The following is a 23,376-nucleotide window of genomic DNA, read 5'->3' as shown; positions in this document are numbered from 1 at the left end:
TGAGGTCAGGAGTTTGTGACCAGACTGGCCAACATCGTGAAACCCTATCTCTACTAAAAATACAAAAATGAGCAGGGCGTGGTGGTGGGCACCTGTAATCCCTGCTACTCAGGAGGCTGAGGCAGAGGAATAATTTGAACCTGGGAGACGGAGGCTGCAGTGAGCCCAGATCGCGCCATTGCACTGAAACCTGGGTGACAGAGTGAGACTCCGTCTCAAAAGAAACCCCAAAAACCAAAAAGCAAACATACACGTCTCTCTCCCTATCTCTCTGTTGATTGATTTAAACTTCGAGATGCCAACTACAGTGCCTATCAGGGTGGCAGGCAGGTAATGTGAATGAATGAAACAGGCCAGTCATAAGAAAAGTCAAGTACCAATACTACAATAAAACTTTCTTGATTTTTAGTGAGTAGTGAGGCATACAATGTCATATAAACAAGTATGATACTGCAGATTATATTTCTGATTCAAAGTGGAAAAAAAACTGAAAAAAAAAAGTTTAAGAATTCATTTTGTCAGCTGGGCACAGTGGTTCATGCCTGTAATCCCAGCACTTTGTGAGATCGAGGCAGGTGGATCACCTGAGGTCAGGAGTTCGAGACCAGCCTGGCCAACATGGTGAAACCCCGTCTCTACTAATACAAAAATTAGCCGGGCCTGATGGCGAACGCCTGTGGTCCGAGTTACTCAGGAGGCTGAGGCAGGAGAATCGTTCGAACCCAGGAGCTGGAGGTTGCAGTGAGCCGAGATTGCGCCACTGCACTCCAGCCTGGGCGACAGAGCAAGACGCCGTCTCAAAAAAGAAAAAAATAATTCATTTTGTCATCTCCTTTGGGCCTAGAAGACTCCAGCCCTTCCCACCATAGGGTCCTGCCAGGAGTTTTCTCTCTATCACGTTGTGATGTGCAGTACAGAGTCCCACTGGGAATCCTTTAACTGGGAGCAGTATTTTGTTTTGCTCAGTTTCATAATGGAGAAGAGCTGCTCGCAGATGTAGGTGCTCCCGAACATGGAGAGAACTTTTGCGCAGTGGTGCTTGTATTTAGGGTAGCTGCCCCAGAGGTACTTGTAGAATTCTGGTATTCCCACCTTGTCGTATTTCGTCTTCAGGACCGTGTTGCATTGCAGGTCGATCACCTCCATCTGGAGCTCCTCGTGCACACTGTCGATCTTCATGGAGAACGGGGAGCTGAACACAGCCAGTTCGCTTTCGTAGAGTTTGAAATCGGACAGCCTTTTCTGGAATTCAGCCTTGAGTTCCGCGATTTTGGGAATGTAGTTCAGGCCATCGCTTTCATTTCTGGAAACCGATTTCAGGGTGGGAAAGTGGGCCAGATTATTCCTCGCCAAATGAGTCTCCCAGAGGCACAGTTTTGCTAGGAACGCCCGGATCAAGTCATACATCTGCGTGACGATTTGGGAGTGCCCTTGGAGAGAGATGTTCAAAGTGTTCAGGTGCATCGTCATGTCAACCAAGAAGGCCAGGTCTCGGATCCAATCTATGGAGCTCAGTTGAGGCAGGGGTTTGCCTCTGGACGACATGAAGGAGTCGATTTCTTCCAACGATTCGAAAAATCTCTTTAGCACCAGCCCGCGACTGAGCCACTTAATCTCCGTGTAGTACAGGAGGCTACCATATTGGCTGTCCAGCTCATAGAGCAAGGTTGTGAACTCGCTGTGGTTCAGTCCCCGGGAGCATATCCAGTTCACGGAGTTCACTACCACGTCCATGACGTGGTCCATCTTCAGCTTCTGAGCACAGAGTGATTCTGGATGAATTATACAACAGAGGGACTTCAGTTCCGCACCCTTGCAGAACGTGGCCACCCTGCTCTTCAGTTTTGTGACAAGCCCGTTATTGGCATCCACCATCGCCGGGGTGCCAGTGGAGGCCACGCTTACTAATTTCGACCAGTCGATACAGAACTTTTTCAGACTCTTCTCAACACGCGAAAAGATCTCGTTTCCAGATTTTGTACCCGTCATGGGCACTGTGTCCAGAAGTTCTTCGGACACATCGAAGTTCTCATCGACGCCGCGGATGAAAATGGCCAACTGGGTGGTATTATTTATATCCGTGATCTCGTCGATTGCGATAGAATATGCCACAAAAGACCTGATTTTTTCACGTAACTTCTCCCATAAGTTCCCAGCCAGGTCCTCCACAGGCTGCACGGGGGATTTCTGGGTTGGACTTGCGTTTGCCAACACTTGTTTTTGCTCGGGACACTCGGTGTCTGACGAGCCTAAGAGATACTTTCTGAGCCCTTTTTTCAGCTCGTGAAGCTTCTCGTCACGCATTCTTTCCGTATACTGGTCGTAGTGCTTGCTGTGGTTGGTTTGATAGTGGCGTCTTAGGTTATATTCTTTGGACACAGACATGCTTTGTTTGCATATGAGACATGTTGGAATATTCTGTACTTCCACGAAAAAATACGCTCTCTCCCACTTTTCTTGAAACACACGGCCCTCTTGGTCTATCTTTCGTTTTCCCACTTTTGACAGAGACAGGGAGACAAAAATATTTCACTTTTCTCTTAACGTTACTATGAGGAAAACAACAGCAAATGCTTGATGAGGCACGTGAGGGAGGAAGCGGGTGGGGCGGGGTGTGGTTAACAGGAGGGTGACCCACCCTGCAGAGAGGGACGGCTGACCCTCAACTCCAGCAAACTGCTGCCACGCCAGCTGTGGCCAGACGTCGTCTCAAAAAAAAAAAAAAAAGAAAGAAAGAAAAAAGGAAAAGAATAAAAAGAAAACCAAAGTATTCTATTAAAATGCTCCATTCTTCTTCCCAAATGCATCTGACTTTTTTTTTTTTTTTGAGACGGAGTTTTGCTCTGTTGCCCAGGCTGGAGTGCAGTGGTGCAATCTCGGCTCAATGCAACTTCCGCCTCCCGGGTTCAAGCGATTCTTCTGCCTCAGCCTCCTGAGTAGCTGGGATGACAGGCGACCGCCACCACACCCACCTAAGTTTTGTATTTTTAGTAGAGATGAGGTTTCACCATGTTGTCCAGGCTGGTCTCGAACTCCTGACCTCAGGAAATCCACCTGCCTCAGCCTCCCAAAGTGCTGGGATTACAGGCGTGAGCCACTGCACCCAGCCAGATCTTCAGGTTTTCTAAAGAAAACCTGAAGATTGACTTTTATGAAAGAGTGCCTGGTTTTTCAATGTTGGCCACTATTCCTCTTTTTTTTTTTTTTTTTTTCCTCGAGACAAAGTCTCACTCTGTCATCCAGGCTGGAGTGCAGTGGTGTGATAATGGCTCACTGCAACCTGGAACTCCCTGGGCTCAGGTGATCCTCCCACCTCAGCTCCCCAGTTGCTGGGGCTACAGGCATGCACTACCACACCCAGCTATTTTTTCTTTCTTCTTCTTTTTTTTTTTTTTGTAGAGCTGGAGTCTTGCCATGTTGCCCAGGCTGGTCTGAAACTCCTGGGGTCAAGCGATCCAGCCGCCTTGGCCTCCCAAAGTGCTGAGATTACAGGATCCACCATGCCTGGCCTCATCCTTATTTTTAAAAATACATGAGCCAAACAAAAGACACCTTTGATGAGGTTCAGCACATAGCTGTGCTTGTTACGTCCAGTTTAAACAGGAATTATTTGATAATATGTTTGCATTTTCTTTTTAGAGACAGGGTCTTGTTCTGTCACCCAGGCTGGAGTGTAGTGTTGCAATTATGGCTCTCTGCTGTCTCAAACTCCTGAGTTTAAGTGATCCTCCTGCTTCAACCTGCCAAGTAGCTGGGGATACAGGTATGAGCCACTATGTCCAGCTAATTTTTAAATTTTTTGTAGAGATGGGGTTCTTGCTGTGTTGCCCAGGCTGGTCTCGAACTCCTGGCTTCAAGCAATCCTCTTGTCTTGGCCTCCAAAAGTCCTGGGATTATAGGCGTGAGCATTTTAACATATTTTCTCATTTGATTCCCAAGAAAACTTTGAAATAACAGAGATGGAAATGAGCACAGAAAAGTCATATGATTTTTACCTACTGTGAGTCTCAGACGACAAGGGTGACAGCCACAGAACCACACAAAACTCATACATATAAGTGTGTTCAAGTGTACAGGGGCTAGTGTTTTAAAGAATCTGGCCACCCTTCAGGTAATCAAGGTATTTCCAGAGTACACATACATAAAAGTGCACCTTAAGAAACTCAGGCCCTGTACAGTGGCTCATGCCTATAATTTCAGCACTTTGGGAGGCTGAGGCAGGAGGATTGCTTGAAGCCAGAAATTCAAGGCCAGCCTGGGAAATATAGCGAGACCCCATCTCTCCAAAAAAAAAAAAAAAAATTAGCTGGGCATGGTGGTGCTGTCCCAGCTACTCCGGAGGCAGAGGTGGGAGAATTGCCTGAGGGCAGGACTTCCAGGCTGCAGTAAGCTATGTTCACGCCACTGCACTCCAGCCTGGGCGACAGAGACCTTGTCTCTAAAAAAACCCCAATAATAATAATAATAACATAAATAAATAAAGCTATTATAAAAGATCAAAAAATCATTTAGCAATCAGATGCATTTGGGAAGAAGAATGGAGCATTTTAATAGAATACTTTGGTTTTCTTTTTTTTCTTTCTCTCTTTTTTTTTTTTTTTTTGAGATGGAGTCTTGCTCTGTCGCCAAACTGGAGTGCAGTGGCACGATCTCGGCTCACTGCAACCTCCCACTCCCTGGTTCAAGTGATTCTCCTGCCTCAGCCTCCTGAGTAGCTGGGATTACTACTCATTAGTAGTAGTAATCCCAGTGGTGGCACGCGCCACCATGCCTGGCTAATTTTTGTATATCTAGTAGAGACAGAGTTTCATCATGTTGTACAGAAGGGTCTCCATCTCCTGACCTCATGATCCGTCCACCTCGGCCTCCCAAAGTGCTGGGATTACAGGCGTGAGTCACCACGCCCAGCCTACTTTGGTTTTCAAATGTTACATTAGGAGGTTCCCTGGTTGACTCACGCTCGTGAGAACACCTCTCCATATTCTACTTGACAGGATACTGATTCACTTGCAAGGGCTCCAGGGAAGATATTAAGAATATTTAACAGGGTGGGGGTGGGTAGGGAGAGGGAGAGCATCAGGAAGAATAGCTAATGGATACTGGGCTTAATATCTAGGTGATAGGTTGATCTGTGCAGCAAACCACCATGGCACATATTTACCTATGTTTAACAAACCTGCACATCCTACACATGTACCCTAGAACTTAAAATAAGTGTTGAAGGGGGAAAAAAAAGAGAGAACATTTAAGTAGCAGAATGCCTGGGCATTGCTCAATCAGAACAGATGCTGAGCCGGGTGCGGTGGCTCACATCTGTAATCCCAGTACTTTGGGAGGCCAAGGTGGGTGGATTACTTGAGGTCCGGAGTTTGAGACCAGCCTGGCCAACATGGCTAAACTCTGTCTCTACTAAAAAATACAAAAATTAGCCGGATGTGGTGGCACACACCTGTCATCCCAGCTAATCGGAAGGCTGAGGCAGGAGAATCGATTGAACCTGGGAGGCGGAGGTTGCAGTGAGCCAAGATTGCGCCACTGCACTCCAGCCTGGGTGACAGAGCGAGACTCTGTCTCAAAAAAAAAAAAAAAAAAGAACAGATGCTAATCTCAGCACTGGAAGGGTTCTGGGGGGCCCCTGCTGTACCAGGTGGAATCCCTTTTGCTTCAGCACTGTAGGGAGGTCAAGCCAAGGTCTAGAGGTGGGGAGGTACTACAGCGGGGCTGGGGGCCAAACAGGCACTATTTATCAACTAACACAGAGGAGATCGGTACTGTGACCTGAGCGCAGCTGTGCGGGTGGCCTCAGGGGAGCCCCCACCACATAGCACATTTGAATAGTATGCCACATCGGCCATGCGCAGTGGCTCATACCTGTAATCCCAGCACTTTGGGAGGTAGAGGTGGGCAGATCACTTGAGGTCAGAAGTTCAAGACCAGCCTGGTCAACACGGCAAAAACATCTCTACTAAAAATACAAAAATTAGCCAGGCGTGGTGGCACGTGCCTATAGTCCTAGCTACTCAGGAGGCTGAGGCAGGAGAATCGCTTGAACCTGGGAGGGGGAGGCTGAGATTGTGCCATTGCACTCCAGCCTGGGTGACAGAGCGAGACTCGTCTCCAGAAAAAAAAAAAAAAAAAAAAAGAATGTGCCACATCACACATCACACTCATGGTGTGATATACATTATGCTTCTTCAGACTGTTGTATGAGAAAAAATGCCTGGTTAATCAAACTCAAGTAACAGAGTTATCTAACTTTATCACATGCAGGAAAAATAAAGCATGCATCAAAGGCCGTGTACTTGGGTCCCAGTCTCAAGGAAGCAAAGACCCTGAGCACCCACCCAGACACTTCCCGCGGCCCAGCATTGCCAGAACGTTCTTCTCACCATGCAGAATACTCACCATTACTGAGCTCAAGCCCTGGAAGCGGCCTGAAGAGAGAGACACATTGATAAATGCGACAAGCTCATGTTTCCTCTTTTGTCCACTTAGTTTTATTATTTTTTAAATTTTTACTTATTTATTTTTTACAGAAGAATATTTATGTATGTATTTATTTATTTTGTTTTTGTTTTTTTGAGACAGAGTCTCCCTCTGTCACCCAGACTGGAGTGCAGTGGTGCGACCTCAGCTCACTGCAAGCTCCGCCTCCTGGGTTCAAACCATTCTCCTGCCTCAGCCTCCTGAGTAGCTGGGACTACAGGCACCCGTCACCACACTCGACTAATTTTTTGTATTTTTAGTTTCACCATGTTGGCCAGGCTAGTCTTGAACTCCTGACCTCAGGATATCTACCTGTAAAGGCGTGAGCCACTGCACCGAACTTTTTGTTTTTGTTTTTGTTTTTGTTTTGAGACGGAGTCTCACTCCATCACCCAGGCTGGAGTGCAGTGGTGTCATCTGGGCTCACTGCAACCTCCGCATTCCAGGTTCAAGTGATTCTCCTGAAGTAGCTGGCATTATAGGCACGTACCACTACACCCGGCTAATGTTTATTTTTAGTAGAGATGGAGTTTCACCATGTTGGCCAGGCTGGTCTCGAACTCCTGACCTCAAATGATCCACTTGCCTCAGCCTACCAGAATGCTGAGATTACAGGCCTGAGCTACCATGCCCGGCCTATTTATTTATTTTTGGAGATGGAGTCTCACTCTGCTGCTCAGGCTGGAGTGCATTGGCGCCATGTCAGCTCACTGCAACCTCCACCTCCCAGGTCAAGCGATTCTCATGCCTCAGCCTCCTGAGTAGCTGGGATTAGAGGCACCCGCCACCACACCCGGCTAATTTTTGTATTTTTAGTAGCGACGGGGTTTCACCATGTTGGCCAGTCTTGCCTCAAATTCCTGACCTCAGACGACCTGCCCACCTCAGCCTCCCAAAGTGCTGGGATTACGGGCGTGAACCACCGTGCCCGGCCCCACTTAGTTTGATTGGACAAACTTTTGCGGAGTGTTAACTCTATGCTAGGTGCTGTGTGAGCTAAAACTGGGACGGGCTGCCCGTGATCACCGAGGAACAAGGACATGGATACATCTCAAGGAAGCAGAAGATGATGAAGTCACTGCGGGAACAAACCCCCAGCCCAAGTCACGGGGCAGACATTCCTGGGCTGCCACGTGCCCACCTTGGGCAAGTCAGAGTTTCCAGATTCATTCTCTTGACTCACTTACCTGATGACTGTGAATTTGATAAACTCAGCTGCCTCCAAGATCCTCCTCATGGAACTGATTTCCAGGTAGCCGGGGGCCTTGAATACCACCCCCGGGGGCATGCCGTCAATCACCACACAGCCAGGGTTGAATGTGATCTTCCTGTAGGGAACTTTCACAGGGAAATCCACGCCAATTGCTTCACCTGTGACAGGATGAGCAGCATAAAACCAGCTGAGTTTGGCTGGGCGCGGTGGCTCACACCTGTAATACCAGCCCTTTGGGAGACTGAGGCGGGTGAATCACTTGAGGCCAGGAGTTCGAGACCAGCTATGGCTAACATGGCGAAACCCTGTCTCTACTAAAAATACAAAAATTAGCTGGGCGTGGTGGCGCATGCCTGTAATCCCAGTTACACGGGAGGGACCCAGGAGGCAGAAACTGCAATCAGCTGAGATCGCCCCACTGCACTCCAGCCTGGGAGACAGAGCGAGACCCTGCCTCAAAACAAAACAAAACAAAACAACAACAACAAAAACACAAATAAAACTAGCTGAGTTTGTTCCTTACATTTCCTAAACCAGAATTTAGAAGCATCAAATGACAATACTTATAATCAGTCATTATTATTTTCCAGTGGTACTACGATGTGTGAATATAATTTTAACATTTTCAAATTGGCATGGGTAGTAGGCAAACTCAGTTTCTCCATCCATTACACAGGGTTATCCTGGCGCCTACCTGAAAGGTTTTATGTGAGGATTAAATGATCAAACACATGTTGAGCACAAAAAATAATACGCAAGGTGAGCACTCAGTAAAATAAAGATAGCTATTATTATTATTGCAATTAGTCAATGCTACCACGCAAAAGCTCTTCTGTAAAAGACACATTGACTAATTTTTATCATAGCTCTTTCACAAAAAGATCAATTTCTTCTTCTTTTTTTTTTTTTTTCCCCTGAGACAGGGTCTTGCTCTGTCGCCCAGGCTGGAGTGCAACAGCGCGATCTCAGCTCACTGCAACCTCCACCTCCCAGTTTCAAGCGATTCTCGTGCCTCAGCCTCCTGAGTTGCTGGGATTGCAGGCATGCACCACCACACCTGGCTAATTTTTTGTATTTTTAGTAGAGATAGGGTTTCACCATGTTGGCCAGGCTGGACTCGAACTCCTGGCCTCAAGTGATCCACCCACCTTGGCCTCTCAAAGTGCTGGGATTAAAAGCGTGAACCACTGCGCCCAGCCAAGATCAATTTCTTATAAGATAAAGTAATTTTTTTTTTTTTTTTAACAGACCTGGGGGTCACTTTGTTGCCCAGGCTGGTCTCAAACTCCTGGGCTCAAGTGATTCTCTAGCCTTGGCCTCCTGAAGTGCTGGGATTACAGGTGTGAGCCAATGCACCTGGCCAAGTATTCTTTTAAAAAGAAGTATTTTAAGTATATGAATTCTGGATATAAAAAGATATAAAAACTTACCAAATTTTCGGCTAAAGAGGTCATTAACTTGTTCTCTTAGCTGTTTAATCTTTTCAATGCTTGATAATCTTTCCTTCTCATTATCTAAAAATAATTAAACAAATAAACAAATCAAGGTTATTCATGTATTTTCTCCCAAGAGAGCTGTTGGGAGAAATGCCTGTTAGCCCCCGAGAAAGTGCTTTACCTGGATTGTTATTCAGTTTACTTTTAGCAATAATTAAGCATTTTGGAAATTTGGAAATGGAAGCCATTATAGATAATACAGAATTTTCAAAATCATAACCCTATATAAACATACTACATATTACTTTTAAGGAATATTTTCAATATCATACAAGACAAGGATGTTTACTTTCACCACCACTTTTCAGCCTTAAAATAGAAATCTTAGCCAATGAAATATGACAAGTAAAAGGAATAAGAGGTACTAGGATTAGAAGGAAAGGTATATTTTTGTTTTCTTTCCTTTTTTATTTTTCTTTTTTCTTTTCTTTTCTTTTTTTTTTTTTTTTTTGAGGCTGAGTTTTGCTCTTGTCGCCCAGGCTGGTGTACAATGGTGCAATCTTGGTTCACTGCAAACTTCTGGGTTCAAGCAATTAATTGCACCCCTCCCAGATTCAAGCTATTCTTCTGCCTCAGCCTCCTAAGTAGCTGGGATTATAGGCACCCACCACCACACCTGGCTAATTTTTGTAATTTTAGTAGAGATGGGGTTTCACCATGTTGGGCAGGCTGGTCTCGAACTCCTGACCTCAGGTAATCCACCTGCCTCAGCCTCCCAAAGTGCTGGGATTACAGGTGTGAGCCACTGCACCCAGTCTATTTTTCTTTGCTTTTTGTTTTTTAGAGACAGAGTCTCACTGTGCTGTGCAGGCTGGTCTCAAACTCCTGGGCTCAAGTGATCCTCCTGCCTCAGCCTCCCAAAATGCTGAGATTACAGGCACATGCCACCATGCCTGGCCCTTTTTTTGTTTTTATTTTTTAGATATTTTTCAACACTTTAAAACTTTATTTACTTTTGAATAACTAAAGCAATCACATGGCTCAACACTGAAGAAGAGTAATACACAGAAACATCTCAAATGTCTCTCTCCCATCCCTATCTCAGCTGTCAGTTTCCTTCCCTGGAGGAACTATGTTATTAGATTCTCTTGTATATTTCCAGATATATTTTACATACACATATTCAGAAAAGAAGACTACTATTATTATTATTATTTATTTTTTTGAGACGGAGTCTTGCTCTGTCACCCAGGCTGGAGTGCAGTGGCGCAATCTCGGCTCACTGCAAGCTCCGCCTCCCGGGTTCATGTCATTCTCCTGCCTCAGTCTCCTGAGTAGTTGGGAATACAGGCGCCCGCCACCATGCCTGGCTAATTTTTTGTATTTTTTAGTAGAGACGGGGTTTCACTGTGTTAGCCAGGATGGTCTCGATCTCCTGACCTCGTGATTCACCCATCTCAGCCTCCCAGAGTGCTGGGATTACAGGCGTGAGCCACCGCGCCCGGCAGGAAGATTATTAATGATGGGCAACAAAACATTTCACCTCTGTGGCCAATTCCAGTTCAGCCATAGCTGGTGCTCGGTGCTGCCTGCTCTGAGATGCATTTTCCAGGTAATGCCCGGGCTCGGCCAGGAGAAGCAAAATATCTGGTTAACAATGTCTGATACGAGCAAGATGCTTGGTGTGTAGCAACTTGCCGCATATTTTATATTCCCGAACTGTCATTTCTTAGTTGTCAGGGTGAACTAAGTGAAAAATGACAGGTCCAAGAGACCGCCCTATGTCAAAAAAGAATTCAGACAAAAGGAAAAATGTAACATTAGTCCATACCTGGAACAGTCACTTGAACGATGTTAAGATCTTCAACACCTGCTGCAGAGTTTGTAACACTGGATGAATTTGTGTTTCCTTAAAACAGAGGTTGAAATTTAGAATTTACCAGGAATAAAGCCAATTCGCCTTTAAATATGTCTAAGTACTGCTTTGATCAGAAGCCCAGACTGATTTTTTTTTTTTTTTTTTTTTTTTTGAGACAGGTTCTTACTCTGTCATCCAGGCTGGAGTGCAGTGGTATGATCCTAGCTCACTGCAGCCTCCACCTCCCATGGTCAAGTGATCCTCCCACCTCAGCCTTCTGAGTAGCTGGGACCACAGACATGTACCACCATGCCTGGCTAATTTTTTTTTTTTTTTTTTTTTGAGATTGAGTCTATCGCCCAGGCTGGAGTGCAGTGGTGTGATCTCAGCTCACTGCAACCTCTGCCTCCCAGGTTCAAGCGATTTTCATGCCTCAGCCTCCTGAGTAGCTGGGATTACAGGACCCCACCACCATCCCCAGCTACTATTTGTATTTTTTTAGTAGCGATGGAGTTTCACCATGTTGGTCATGCTGGTCGAGAACTCCTGACCTCAACTGATTCACCTGCCTGGGCCTCCCAAAGTGCTGGGATTACAGGTGTGAGCCACCACACCTGGCTCTAATTCTTGTATTTTTAGTAGAGATGGGGTTTCACTGTGTTGGCCAGGCTGGTCTTGAACTCCTGGCCTCAAGGGATCCACCTACCTGGGTCTCCCAAAGTGCTGGGATTACCCAGGTGTGAGCCACCACACCCAGCTCTAATTTTTGTATTTTCAGTAGAGACGGGGTTTTGCCATGTTGGCCAGGCTGGTCTCGAACTCCTGGCCTCAAGGGATCCACCACCTGGGTCTCCCAAAGTGCTGGAATTACAGGTGTGAGCCACCACGCCAGCCCTAAATCACACTTTCAATTTCACTTCTTTTAGATACTTGCACTTAAACTGAGTTCACCAGCTGCAGGCCTGAGCGGTTACTTTTGATATCTGTCTGTCCACTCCAGTAGGAAAGGGGCTATGTGTGAGTGAATCGTCCTTTCCTTTCCATTCTCCCCGCTTATGTACCCTCCACCCTTCATTCTTTCCTTACTTGAACACAGCACAGACGAGGCCCAGTTGTGGGTCAGTGCTAATGTGAAAGACTTAAAAAAATTTTGTTTTAATTTTTATTTTTAGAGATGGAGTCTTGCTCTGTTGACCACACTGGAGTGCAGAGGCATAAACACAGCTCACTTCAGCCTCGAAATCCTGGGCTCAAGCGATCCTCCCACCTCAGCCTCCCAAGTAGTTGAGACTACAGGTGTGTGCCACCATGCCTGGCTAATATTTTTGTTAGTTTGTTTTGAGGCAGGATCTCACTCCCATCATGCGGGCTGGGGTATTGTAGCACAATTACAGCTCACTGCAGCCTCGACTTCCCTGGGCTCAGGTGATTGGCCCACCTCAGCCTCCCGAATAGCTGGGACTACAGGTGTGTGCCACCATGCCCTGCTAATTTTTTGTATTTTTAGTAGAGACAGAGTTTCACTATGCCCAGGCTGGTCTCAAACTCCTGGGATCAAGTGATCTGCCCACCTCAGCCTCCCAAAATGCTGGGATTACAGGCATGAGCCACCATGCCTTGCCTAATTTTTTTTACTGTTTATTTTTTGCAGAGATGGAGTCTCACTATGTTGCCCAAGCTTATCTAGAACTCCAGGGTTCAAATGATCCTCTTGCCTTGGCCTCTCAAAGTCACAAAGTGCTGGGATTACAAGCATGCACCATCATGCCTGGTTATTATTTTTCTTTTCTTTCTAATTTTTTTGCACAGCTAATTATGTTGTCTACAACACCCCAAAGTACTGGACCCTAATGGGAATATGGGCTGCTCTATTATATATACACACATTAGAGATTTCAATCTCTTCCTCACAATTCGTTTTTTTTTTTTTTTTTCAGATGGAATCTCGCTCTGTCACCCAGGCTGGAGTGCAGTGGTGAGATCTCGACTCACTGCAACCTCCGCCTCCCAGGTTCAAGCGATCCTCTTGCCTCAGCCTCCCGAGTAGATGGGACTACAGATGTGTGCCACCATGCCTGGCTAATTCTGTGTTTTTAGTAGAGACAGGGTTTCACCATGTTGTCCAGGCTGGTCTCAAACTCCTGGGCTCAAGCAACACACCTACCTTGGCCTCCCAAAGTGCTGGGATTACAGGCTTGAGTCACTGAGCTCAGCCATCCTATTTGCAATTAATCCTGTTAGAATGAAAATCATACTTGGCAATGGCGCATTTGGCAACTAACCTTCGATTTTCACCTCGGCTTCAGGGTCCTCATTTGGTTCTTCTGAAGGCACCAGAGGAGTGGAATCTTGAAAAAAAAATTTCTAAAATGACATTCATTATTAAGTATTCTCCTCATATTCCAACACATCACTGCTCCTATACCAAAAAAGTAGCTTATCTTGGCATTTTAAATACACTTCATATATAATAAACATAATTTTAATTTTATAAGCAATAATAATAGGATAATAAACAGTAATTGAGCCGGGCACGGTGGCTCACACCTGTAATCCCAGCACTTTTGGGAGGCCAAGGTGGGTGGATCACTTGAGGCCAGGAGTTGAAGACCAGCCTGGGCAACATGGTGAAACCTCATCTCTACTAAAAATACAAAAATTAGCCAAGTGTGGTGGCGCACGCCTGTAATCCCAGCTACTCAGGAGGCTGAGGCAAGAGAATTGCTTCAACCTGGGAGGTGGAGGCTGCAGTAAGCTGAGATCGCAACACTGCACTCCAGCCTGGGTGACGGGGTAAGACTGTCTCAAAAAAAAAAAAAAAAAAAAAAAAACAGGATCATTTTGGTAATCCATGTGTTACTAGCTCTCTAAGGCAGATACACAACTAAAAGTAAGGCCACATTGCCTGTAAATGGACAAAGATGTCCCATGCCTCTAGGTTTGGGAAGAAAATTATTATTATTATTATTATTATTATTATTATTATTTGAGACAGTCTCACTCTGTCACCTAGGCTGGAGTGGAATGGTGTGATTTCAGCTCACTGCAGGCTCCGCCTCCTAGTTTCAATCAATTCTCGTGCCTCAGCCTCCAGAGTAGCTGGGATTACAGGTGCCTGCCACCAAACCCAGCTAATTTTTGTGTTTTTAGTAGAGACGGGGATCTCACCATGTTGGCCAGGCTGGTCTTGAACTCCTGATTTCAGGTGATCTGCCCACCTCAGCCTCTCAAAGTGCTGGGATTACAGGCGTAAGCCACCATGCCCGGCCCTTTTTTCAATTATTAATTTTATCTTGGACATACATAAACCACCTTAGGAATTTAGGCTTTATTCATATGATGCTCAAGATTTATATATGAATGGAGGGAAGTATTATCAAATTTTACTTCTAATGCAAGAATTTCCTAAAATACTATTCAACTCTGTCCAAAAGTATTCTGTCATGCCATGCAAAAGACAAAGCAACAAACAGCAAGTCAACTTCCATATTCAGGTGCTTTAAGTAGAATTACTTTGTGTTTTATAACATCACAGATCAGAAGTACAAGAAGAGATAGAGCCCTTATTACTATACCTCAGGACAATAACTCAACCATTAATAGTTTTCTGAGAAGACAGGCATGCCAGGAAATCACCTTCTTTATTACATATAACTTGCATGTATAAAAGAGTATGTTCTCTGTAGAATGCTATAAACTTTCAGCTGGGCACGGTGGCTCACGCCTGTAATCCCAGCACTTCGGGAGGTAGAGGCGGACGGATCACTTGAGGTCAGGAGTTCGAGACCAGCCTGGCCAACATGGTGAAACCCTGTCTCTACTAAAAATACAAAAATTAGCCGGGCATGGTGGCGGGTGCCTGTAATTGCAGCTACTCAGGAGGCTGAGGCACATGAATCGCTTGAACCCAGGAGGCAGAGGTTGTAGTGAGCCAAGATCGTGCCACTGCACTCCAGCCTGGGTGACAGAGTGAGGCTCTGTCTCAAAAAAAAAAAAAGAAAAAGAAAGAGTATGTTCTTTGTAAAATACTATAAACTTTTTTAAAAGAGAGCGAATGCTGCATTTTTCTAACCTTCCATTGGTAATTCCATTTCTATTACTTCATTGCTTGTGGAGGAAGAGTGGCTTCCTGAAAGAAAAATAAATAATATAGAACAAAGGGAGAAATATAAAAATGAAAAAAGAAATCATTGAATACAATGCAAACAATTCAATACTCACACAGGAATACACTTGAAATACTTCTGCCCCTTGAAATAAAACTGGCTGTGCGCGGGGACTCACGCCTGTAATCCCAGCACTTTGGGAGACGGAGGAAGGTGGATCACCTGAGGTCAGGAGTTCGAGACCAGCCTGGCCACCATGGTGAAACCCCGTCTCTACTAAAAATGCAAAAATTAGCTGGGCGTGGTGGCAGGCACCTCTAGTCCCAGCTACTCAGGAGGCTGAGGCAGGAGAATCACTTGAACCCAGGAGGCAGAGGTTGTAGTGAACCGAGGTCACACCACTCCAGCCTGGGCGACAAGAGCAAGACTCCATCCCCCCAAAAAATATAAATAGATAAATAAACCTCAAACAAATGATCCTTTGTTTACTTTTTTATTATTTTATTTTGGAAAATTTGAAACATACCAAAGCACAGAGATCACACAGTGAAGCACCCACGACCACCAGCCCATGTAACCTTGTTTCATCTGTACCCACCCCACCCCTGTGCCCACTGGGTGGGTAAAGGGAAGTCCCAGCGGTCATAGAATTCCACGTGGTAATACCGTAGAACGAATAAGTAAGACATAAGGGCCTGTCTTCCTTTTGCATTACCACAATATCACGATTACCCTCAAAATTAACAATCGTTCTTCATCCCTGTCTGATATCTAATCATTGTTTAAATTTCCCTAGTTGTCTATTTATTTATTTATTTATTTTGAGACAGTGTCTCACTGTGTCACCCGGGCTAGGATGCAGTGGCGTGATCTTGGCTCACTGCAACCTCCACCTCCTGGGCTCAAGAGAGTCTCCCACCTCAGCCTCCCAGGTAGCTGGGACAACAGACACATGCCACCATATCCGGCTAATTTTTTTTTTTTTTTTTTTTTTGAGACGGAGTCTCCCTGTGTCTCCCAGACTGGAGTGCAGTGGCCGGATCTCAGCTCACTACAAGCTCCGCCTCCCGGGTTCACGCCATTCTCTTGCCTCAGCCTCCTGAGTATCTGGGACTACAGGCTCCCGCCACCTCGCCCAGCTAGTTTTTTGTATTTTTTAGTAGAGACGGGGTTTCACCGTATTAGCCAGGATGGTCTCGATCTCCTGACCTCGTGATCCACCCGTCTCGGCCTCCCAAACTGCTGGGATTACAGGCTTGAGCCACCGCGCCTGGCCTACTTGGCTAATTTTTAAAATTTGTTTGTACAGACAGGGTCTCCTGTGTTGCCAAGGCTGATCTTGAACTCCTGAGCTCAGACAATGTGCTCACCTCGGCCTCCCAAAGCACTGGGATTAGAGGTGTGAACCACCATGCCCAGCACATAAATGTCCTTTTTTTTTTTTTAAGTTTTTATTTGGAAAATGTGTTTTATGTTTTATTTTATTATTTTTTGTATTTATTTTATTTGTAGACAGTCTTACTCTGTTGCCCGGGTCGGAGTGTGGTGATATGATTAGGATTTCCTGCAGCCTGGACCTCCTGTGCTCAAACAATCCTCCCACCTCAGCCTTCTGAGTAGCTGGGACTATAGGCACGCAGCACTAAACCTGGCTAATTTTTATTTATTTATTTGAGACAGAGTCTCACTCTGTCACCCAGGCTGGAGTGCAGTGGTGCAGTCTTGGCTCACTGCAACCTCTGCCTTCCAGGTTCAAGCAATTCTCCTGCTTCAACCTCCTGAGTAGCTGGGACTACAGGTGTGCGTCACCACGTCTGGCTAATTTTTGTATTTTTAGTAGAGACAGGGTTTCACCATGTTGGCCAGGCTGATCTCCAACTCCTGACCTCAAGTGATCCACCCGCCTCGGCCTCCCAAAGTGCTGGGATTACAGGCGTGAGCCACTGTGCCTGGCTAATTTAATACTTTTTTTGTAGAGATGGGGTCCCACTGTGTTGCTTAGGCTGGTCTTGAACTCCTGGGCTGAAGCAATCCACCTGCCTCAGCCTCCCAAGTGATCCCAAGGCGCTTTTCCCAGTGCCTGGACCGGAAACTTCAAATTTACAGAAAAGTTGCAAAAATAAAAGAGTATAAAGATCCATGGCCGGGCGCGGTGGCTCAAGCCTGTAATCCCAGCACTTTGGGAGGCCGAGGCGGGCGGATCACGAGGTCAGGAGATCGAGACCATCCTGGCTAACACGGTGAAACCCCGTCTCTACTAAAAAAATACAAAAAACTAGCCGGGCGAGGTGGCGGGCGCCTGTAGTCCCAGCTACTCGGGAGGCTGAGGCAGGAGAATGGCGTAAACCCGGGAGGCAGAGCTTGCAGTGAGCTGAGATCTGGCCACTGCACTCCAGCCCAGGTGACAGAGCGACACTCCGTCTCAAAAAAAAAAAAAAAAAAAGATCCATGTACCTTTTGCCCGGATCACACAATGTTAACATTTTACCCCGTTTCCTTGATCATCAGGATGTCTTTCCCTCCCTCCCTGCCTCCCTCTCCTCTCCCCTCCATCTGTCATCTATACAGGTGTATATACACATACTTTTTAATATTTTTTCTGAACCATTTGAGCAAAGTTACAAACATCATAGGCCTTGATCTCTAAATAATTCAGTGACTGTTTCCTAAGAATAGGGACATTCCTTTACACAATCACAATAAAGCTTTTAAAACCAGGACATTTAGCTGCAAGACGACACCTGGATCCGTTTTATCATGGGTATTGCAACTTTCTCAGCTGACTCGAATGTCCTTTAGAGCTTTTCTCCTTTCAGTACAGGAGCCAGTTTAGGGCAAGGTAGTGTTTCCAGTTGTCGTGTCTTTTAAATCTCCTTTAATCAGGAACGGTTCCATAGTCTGTCTTTGTGTTTTATAACATTGACTTTTTTTTTTTTTTGAGACAGAGTCTTGCTCTTTTGCCCAGACTGGAGTGCAGTGGCCGGATCTCAGCTCAGTGCAAGCTCCGCCTCCCGGGTTCACGCCATTCTCCTGCCTCAGCCTCCCGAGTAGCTGGGACCACAGGCGCCCGCCACCTCGCCCGGCTAGTTTTTTGTATTTTTTAGTAGAGACAGCGTTTCACCGTGTTAGCCAGGATGGTCTCGATCTCCTGACCTTGTGATCCGCCCGTCTTGGCCTCCCAGAGTGCTGGGATTACAGGCTTGAGCCACCGTGCCCGGCCTAACATTGACATTTTTTACGAATAGAAATCCCCTCCTCGGCTGGGCGCAGTGGCTCATGCCTGTAATCCCAGCACTCTGGGAGGCCAAGGCAGGCAGGTTGCCACCACCTGAGGTCAGGAGTTTGAGACCAGCCTGGCCAACATGGTGAAACCCCTTCTCTACCAAAAATACAAAAATCAACCGGGCGTGGTGGTATACGCCTGTAATCTCAGCTATTCTTGAGGCTGAGCCAGGAGAATCACTTGAACCTGGGAGGTGGAGGTTGTAGTGAGCCACAGTCATGCCACTGCATTCCGGTCTGGGCGACAGAGCGAGACTCTGTCTCAAAAAAAAAGTAAAGCAATGAATTTATCTGAGTTTCTCACATTCTGGATTTTATTGACTATGTCCTTGTGATGATGTTTTCATATGTGCCTGTATTCCATGTATCTCCTAAAAATTGCTGGTTAGCTCTAAAGGCTGGATCAGACTTAGGTCTGATTGGTTTTTTTTTTTTTGGTTTTTTTTGTTTTGTTTTTTGAGACAGTCTCACTTCAGCACCTAGGCTGGAGTGCAGTGGTGTCATTATAGTTCGCTGCAGCCTTGACCTCCCAGACTCAAGTGATCTTCCCACCTCAGCCTCCCAAGTAGCTGGGGCTACAGGCATGCGCCACCACGCCTGGCTACTTTTTGTATTTTTTGTAGAGATGGGGTCTCACCGTGTTGCCCCGGCTGGTTTGAACTCCTGGGCTCAAGTGATACACCTGCCTTAGCCTCCCAAAGTGATCACAGGTATGAGACACTACACCTGGACTGGTTTGATTTTGTTTGTTTTTGAAGAATCCTTGACCAAAATGGTGTGGTGTACTTTCTGCTGGATCCCATCAGGAGACCAGTGACCAGTCAGTTCAGGAACTGTCAGTCAAGTCTGTCCATGATAAAGTCTCCATCAGACTTTTATAAAATGGTTGTAATGGCGACTGACAATTATTGCCAAGATGCATTGCTTCATTAGGTGGTACAAAATCATGACAGTCATGACAATTTATGACTTCTTTTTAAAAGCCTTATGGGCCGGGTGTGGCAGCTCATGCCTGTAATCCAGCACTTTGGGAGGCCAAGGTGAGTGGATCACCTGAGGTCAGGAGTTCGAGACCAACCTGGCCAACACGGCGAAACCCCGTCTCTACTAATAATACAAAAAATTAGCCAGGCATAGTGGCATACGTCTGTAATCCCAGCTCCTCAGGAGGCTGAGGCACAAGAATCATTTGAACCCAGGAGGCAGAGGTTTCAGAGAGTGGAAACAGCACCACTGAACTCCAGCTTGGGCAACAGAGTAAGATTCTGTCTCAAAAAAAAAAAAAAAAAGTATGTGGATTTAGGCCAGGCATGGTGGCTCACGCCTATAATCTCAGCACTTCTGGAGGCCAAGGCTGGAGGACTACTTGAGCCCAGGAGTTAGAGACCAGCCTAGGCAACAAGGTAAGACCTCATCTCTATAAAAAAGAAACAAGAGTACATGGATTTAGGTTAAATACAATCTATTTCATAACTGTAGGATTATTTACTCTAAATGGCAATATGCTAAATCCTAGGTAAACATACATGGGTGTCCGCCTGTTTTTCAGACAGGTAGTAATTAAAATCTTCCATCCCAAATAACTTTTGGGGAAGAAAATTATCATCAAACAGTATTACCTTGCATATTATAGTGATAGTAATTAGGATCTTCTGATTCTTTCTTGACTGCGACAGCTTCTGCTTTCAGTGAAATGCCTTAGAATGCAACGGAAATTATAAAATTGTATGTTAGGTTAAGCTTGCCAACAGAGACTATGAATAGCTAATATAAGTTGATTAATACAGCAATGTTACAATCAGCAAAAGAACTTGTAGCTCACTCACTATGAACAAATTTGACCTCTTGATACAAAAACGGAAATACTATAAATATAAAATAATGTACATATAGAAAACATACATTATGTATTTATGTATATTTATATAAAAAAATATCAATTGTAAAATCAATAGAAAAGGAAAGAAGGAAGGAGGGGACCGGGCACGGTGGCTCATGCCTGCAATACCAGTACTTTGGGAGGCCGAGGTGGGCAGATCACTTGAGGTCAGGAGTTCGAGACCAGCCTGGCCACCATGGTGAAACCCTGTCTCTATTAAAAATACAAAAATTAGCTGGGAGTGGTGGCAGACACCTGTAGCTGCAGCTACACGGGAGGCTGAGGCAGGAGAACTGCTTGAACCCAGGAGGTGGAGGTTGCAGTGAGCTGAGATAGAGCCACTGCACTCCAGCCTAGTTAACAAAGCGAGACTCTGTCTCAAAAAAAAAAAAAAGGAAGGAAGGCGAGGAGGATGAAGGAAGGCATCATGAAGGCGTGAGACCTTAGTTCTGGTTCTAGTCCTAGTTTTGGGAGATTTTCCCCTTCATGGTGGCTGAATATCCACATGCATTTACATGAAATGCTGTGAAGATTATTCTGTCATGGAGCCTGAACTGACATGTATAATCCTTTTTTTTTTTTTTTTTTGAGACAGAATCTCACTCTGTTGCCCAGGCTGGAGTGCAGTGGCATGATCTCAGCTCACTGCAACATCCACCTCCCGGGTTCAAGGGACCCTCCTGCCTCGGCCTCCCAAGTGGCTGAGACTATAGGCATGCACCACCACACCTGGCTAATTTTTGCATTTTCAGTAAAGACGGGGTTTCACCATGTTGGCCAGGCTGGTCTCGAACTCCTGACCTCAGGTGATCCACCCACCTTGGTCTCCCAAAGTGTGGGGATTACAGGCGTGAGCCACCATGCCCGGCCAGGCACTTATAATCTTAAGCTACCCACTACAATGGAACGGATTTCAAAACCTGGAGAAGCTACACCAGTAAAACCAAAGGCCTTTATCAGAGAAAGGTGTGGTTGGCTGCAAAAACAGGCTCAAGACCTCTCCCATCCCAGGATGTACATCCCTTTGCAATTTGACTCTCCCATGCTTCTTTTCTAGAAGTCTGTTTCTCTGCCATTTTGTTATTATTTTTTGAGACAGAGTCTCGCTCTGTCACCCAGTGGAGTGCAATGACGCGATCATGGCTCACTACAACCTCTGTCTCCTGGGCTCAAACGATCCTCCTGTCTCAGTCTCCCGAGTAGCTGGGACTACAGGCATGCATCACAAAGCCTGCCTAATTTTTTATTTTTTGTAGAGTTGGAGTTTCACCATGTTGTCCAGGCTCGTCTCAAAGTCCTGGACTCAAGCAATTTGCCTGCCTTGGCCTCCCAAAGTGTTGGGATTACAGCTGTAAACCACGGCGCCAGGTCATTCTCTGCCCCTTAATCTGGCCCTGGCTGTGTGACTTGCTTTGGTCAATGGGACATCAGCAGATGGGATGCAAACAGAGGCTTGAGAAGAGTTTGATCATCTGTGCCTCCTGCTTCTAGAACCTCATCACCATGGGAGCCGGCCTGGGGTGCTTCCTATAGGGTATGAGAGACCCTGATGTCCCAGACAAGGCCTCAGACACACAGCCATCCAGCCCTTGCTGAGCTAGTCCAGCCAACACACAGAAATGTAAGAGAGACTAAATATTCCATTCCATTCCAGCCATTCCATTCCATTCCATCCCAGCCATTCCATTCCATTCCACTGGAGTCCTTCCCCTTCCCCTTCCCGCCCAGGCTGGAGTGCAATGGCATGATATCGGGTCACTGCAGCCTCCACCTCCCAGGTTCAAGTGATTCTCCTACCTCAGCCTCCTGAGTAGCTGGGACTACAGATGTGCACCACTATGCTTGGATAATTTTTGTATGTTTAGTGCAGACAGGGTTTCACCATGTTGGTCAGGCTGGTCTCCAACTCCTGACCTCAGGTGATCCACCCACCTCGGCCTCCCAAAGTGCTGGGATTGCAGGCATGAGCTACCACACCCGGCCTCATTTCAGGGTACGTTTAAATACAGCAATAGATGACCAATACTAAAATATACATGTAACTTAACCATGAGTGTTTATTCGACCTTTTTTTTTTTTTTTTGAGACGGGGTCTGGCTCTGTTGCCCAGGCTGGAGTGCAATGGTGTGATCTTGGCTCACTGCAAGCTCCGCCTCCTGGGTTCACACCATTCTCCTGTCTCAGCCTTCCGAGTAGCTGGGACTACCGGCACCCACCACCACGCCCGCCTAATTTTTTTTGTATTTTTAGTGGAGACTGGGTTTCACCATGTTAGCCAGGATGGTCTCCATCCCCTGACCTTGTGATCCACCCGCCTCTGCCTCCCAAAGTGCTGGGATTATAGGCATGAGCCACCGCACCCGGCCAACCATTTTGTGTTATAATAGCAACACAAAAAACCTGTGGCACAGCTTGGGGTTCATTGTGTAGCATAATTTATAAGTTCTGAGGGGTCGTCTGAAAACCTTTAACAGCTCTGTTGTTATAAGGATAGTGAAGCTAAACATTTAAAAATCTGATTGTCAGCCGAGGACGGTGGCTCAGACCTCTAATCCCAGCATTTTGGGAGGCTAAGGTGGTCAGATCACTTAAGCTCAGGAGTTCAAGACCAGCCTGAACAACAGGGTGAAACCCCGTCTCTATTAAAAATACAAAAACCAGCCAGGCGTGGTGGCGGGCACCTGTAATCCCAGCTACTCAGAAAGCTGAGGCAGGAGAATTGCTTGAACCTGGGAGCTGGAAGTTGCAGTGAGCTGAGATCGTACCACTGCACGCCAGTCTGGGCGACAGCGAGACTCTGTCTCAAGAAAAGAAAAAAATTGGCCGGGCGCGGTGGCTCAAGCCTGTAATCCCAGCACTTTGGGAGGCCGAGAGGGGCGGATCACGAGGTCAGGAGATCGAGACCATCCTGGCTAACACGGTGAAACCCCATCTCTACTAAAAAAAAAAAAAATACAAAAAACTAGCCGGGCGAGGTGGCGGGCGCCTATAGTCCCAGCTACTCGGGAGGCTGAGGCAGGAGAATGGCGTAAACCCGGGAGGCGGAGCTTGCAGTGAGCTGAGATCCGGCCACTGCACTCCAGCCTGGGCGACAGAGCGAGACTCCGCCTCAAAAA

The 23,376-nt window shown here is 46.2% G+C and overlaps 1 protein-coding gene across 1 annotated transcript in view; it reads right to left on the bottom strand.

The window, feature by feature from the left end:
- Nucleotides 1-383: 383 nt before the first annotated feature.
- LOC112621404 (general transcription factor II-I repeat domain-containing protein 2B) overlaps nucleotides 384-23,376 on the bottom strand; it is a 62,496-nt gene continuing 39,503 nt past the window's right edge. The window contains exons 9-16 of the mRNA XM_025380819.1: nucleotides 20,001-20,078; nucleotides 15,066-15,122; nucleotides 13,276-13,341; nucleotides 10,967-11,044; nucleotides 9,130-9,213; nucleotides 7,674-7,857; nucleotides 6,406-6,434; nucleotides 384-2,498 (exon numbers count right to left, since the gene is read on the bottom strand). Of these exons, the coding sequence (XP_025236604.1) occupies nucleotides 895-2,498; nucleotides 6,406-6,434; nucleotides 7,674-7,857; nucleotides 9,130-9,213; nucleotides 10,967-11,044; nucleotides 13,276-13,341; nucleotides 15,066-15,122; nucleotides 20,001-20,078 (2,180 nt within the window). The 3' untranslated portion in view covers nucleotides 384-894. The remainder of the gene's footprint in view (nucleotides 2,499-6,405; nucleotides 6,435-7,673; nucleotides 7,858-9,129; nucleotides 9,214-10,966; nucleotides 11,045-13,275; nucleotides 13,342-15,065; nucleotides 15,123-20,000; nucleotides 20,079-23,376) is intronic.

The sequence above is a fragment of the Theropithecus gelada genome, chromosome 3 (genome assembly GCF_003255815.1).
Source record: "Theropithecus gelada isolate Dixy chromosome 3, Tgel_1.0, whole genome shotgun sequence".
NCBI classification, from domain to species: Eukaryota; Metazoa; Chordata; class Mammalia; order Primates; family Cercopithecidae; genus Theropithecus; species Theropithecus gelada.
The sequence above is the reverse complement of the archived record's forward strand: the minus strand, read 5'-3'. Positions and strand labels throughout refer to the sequence as shown.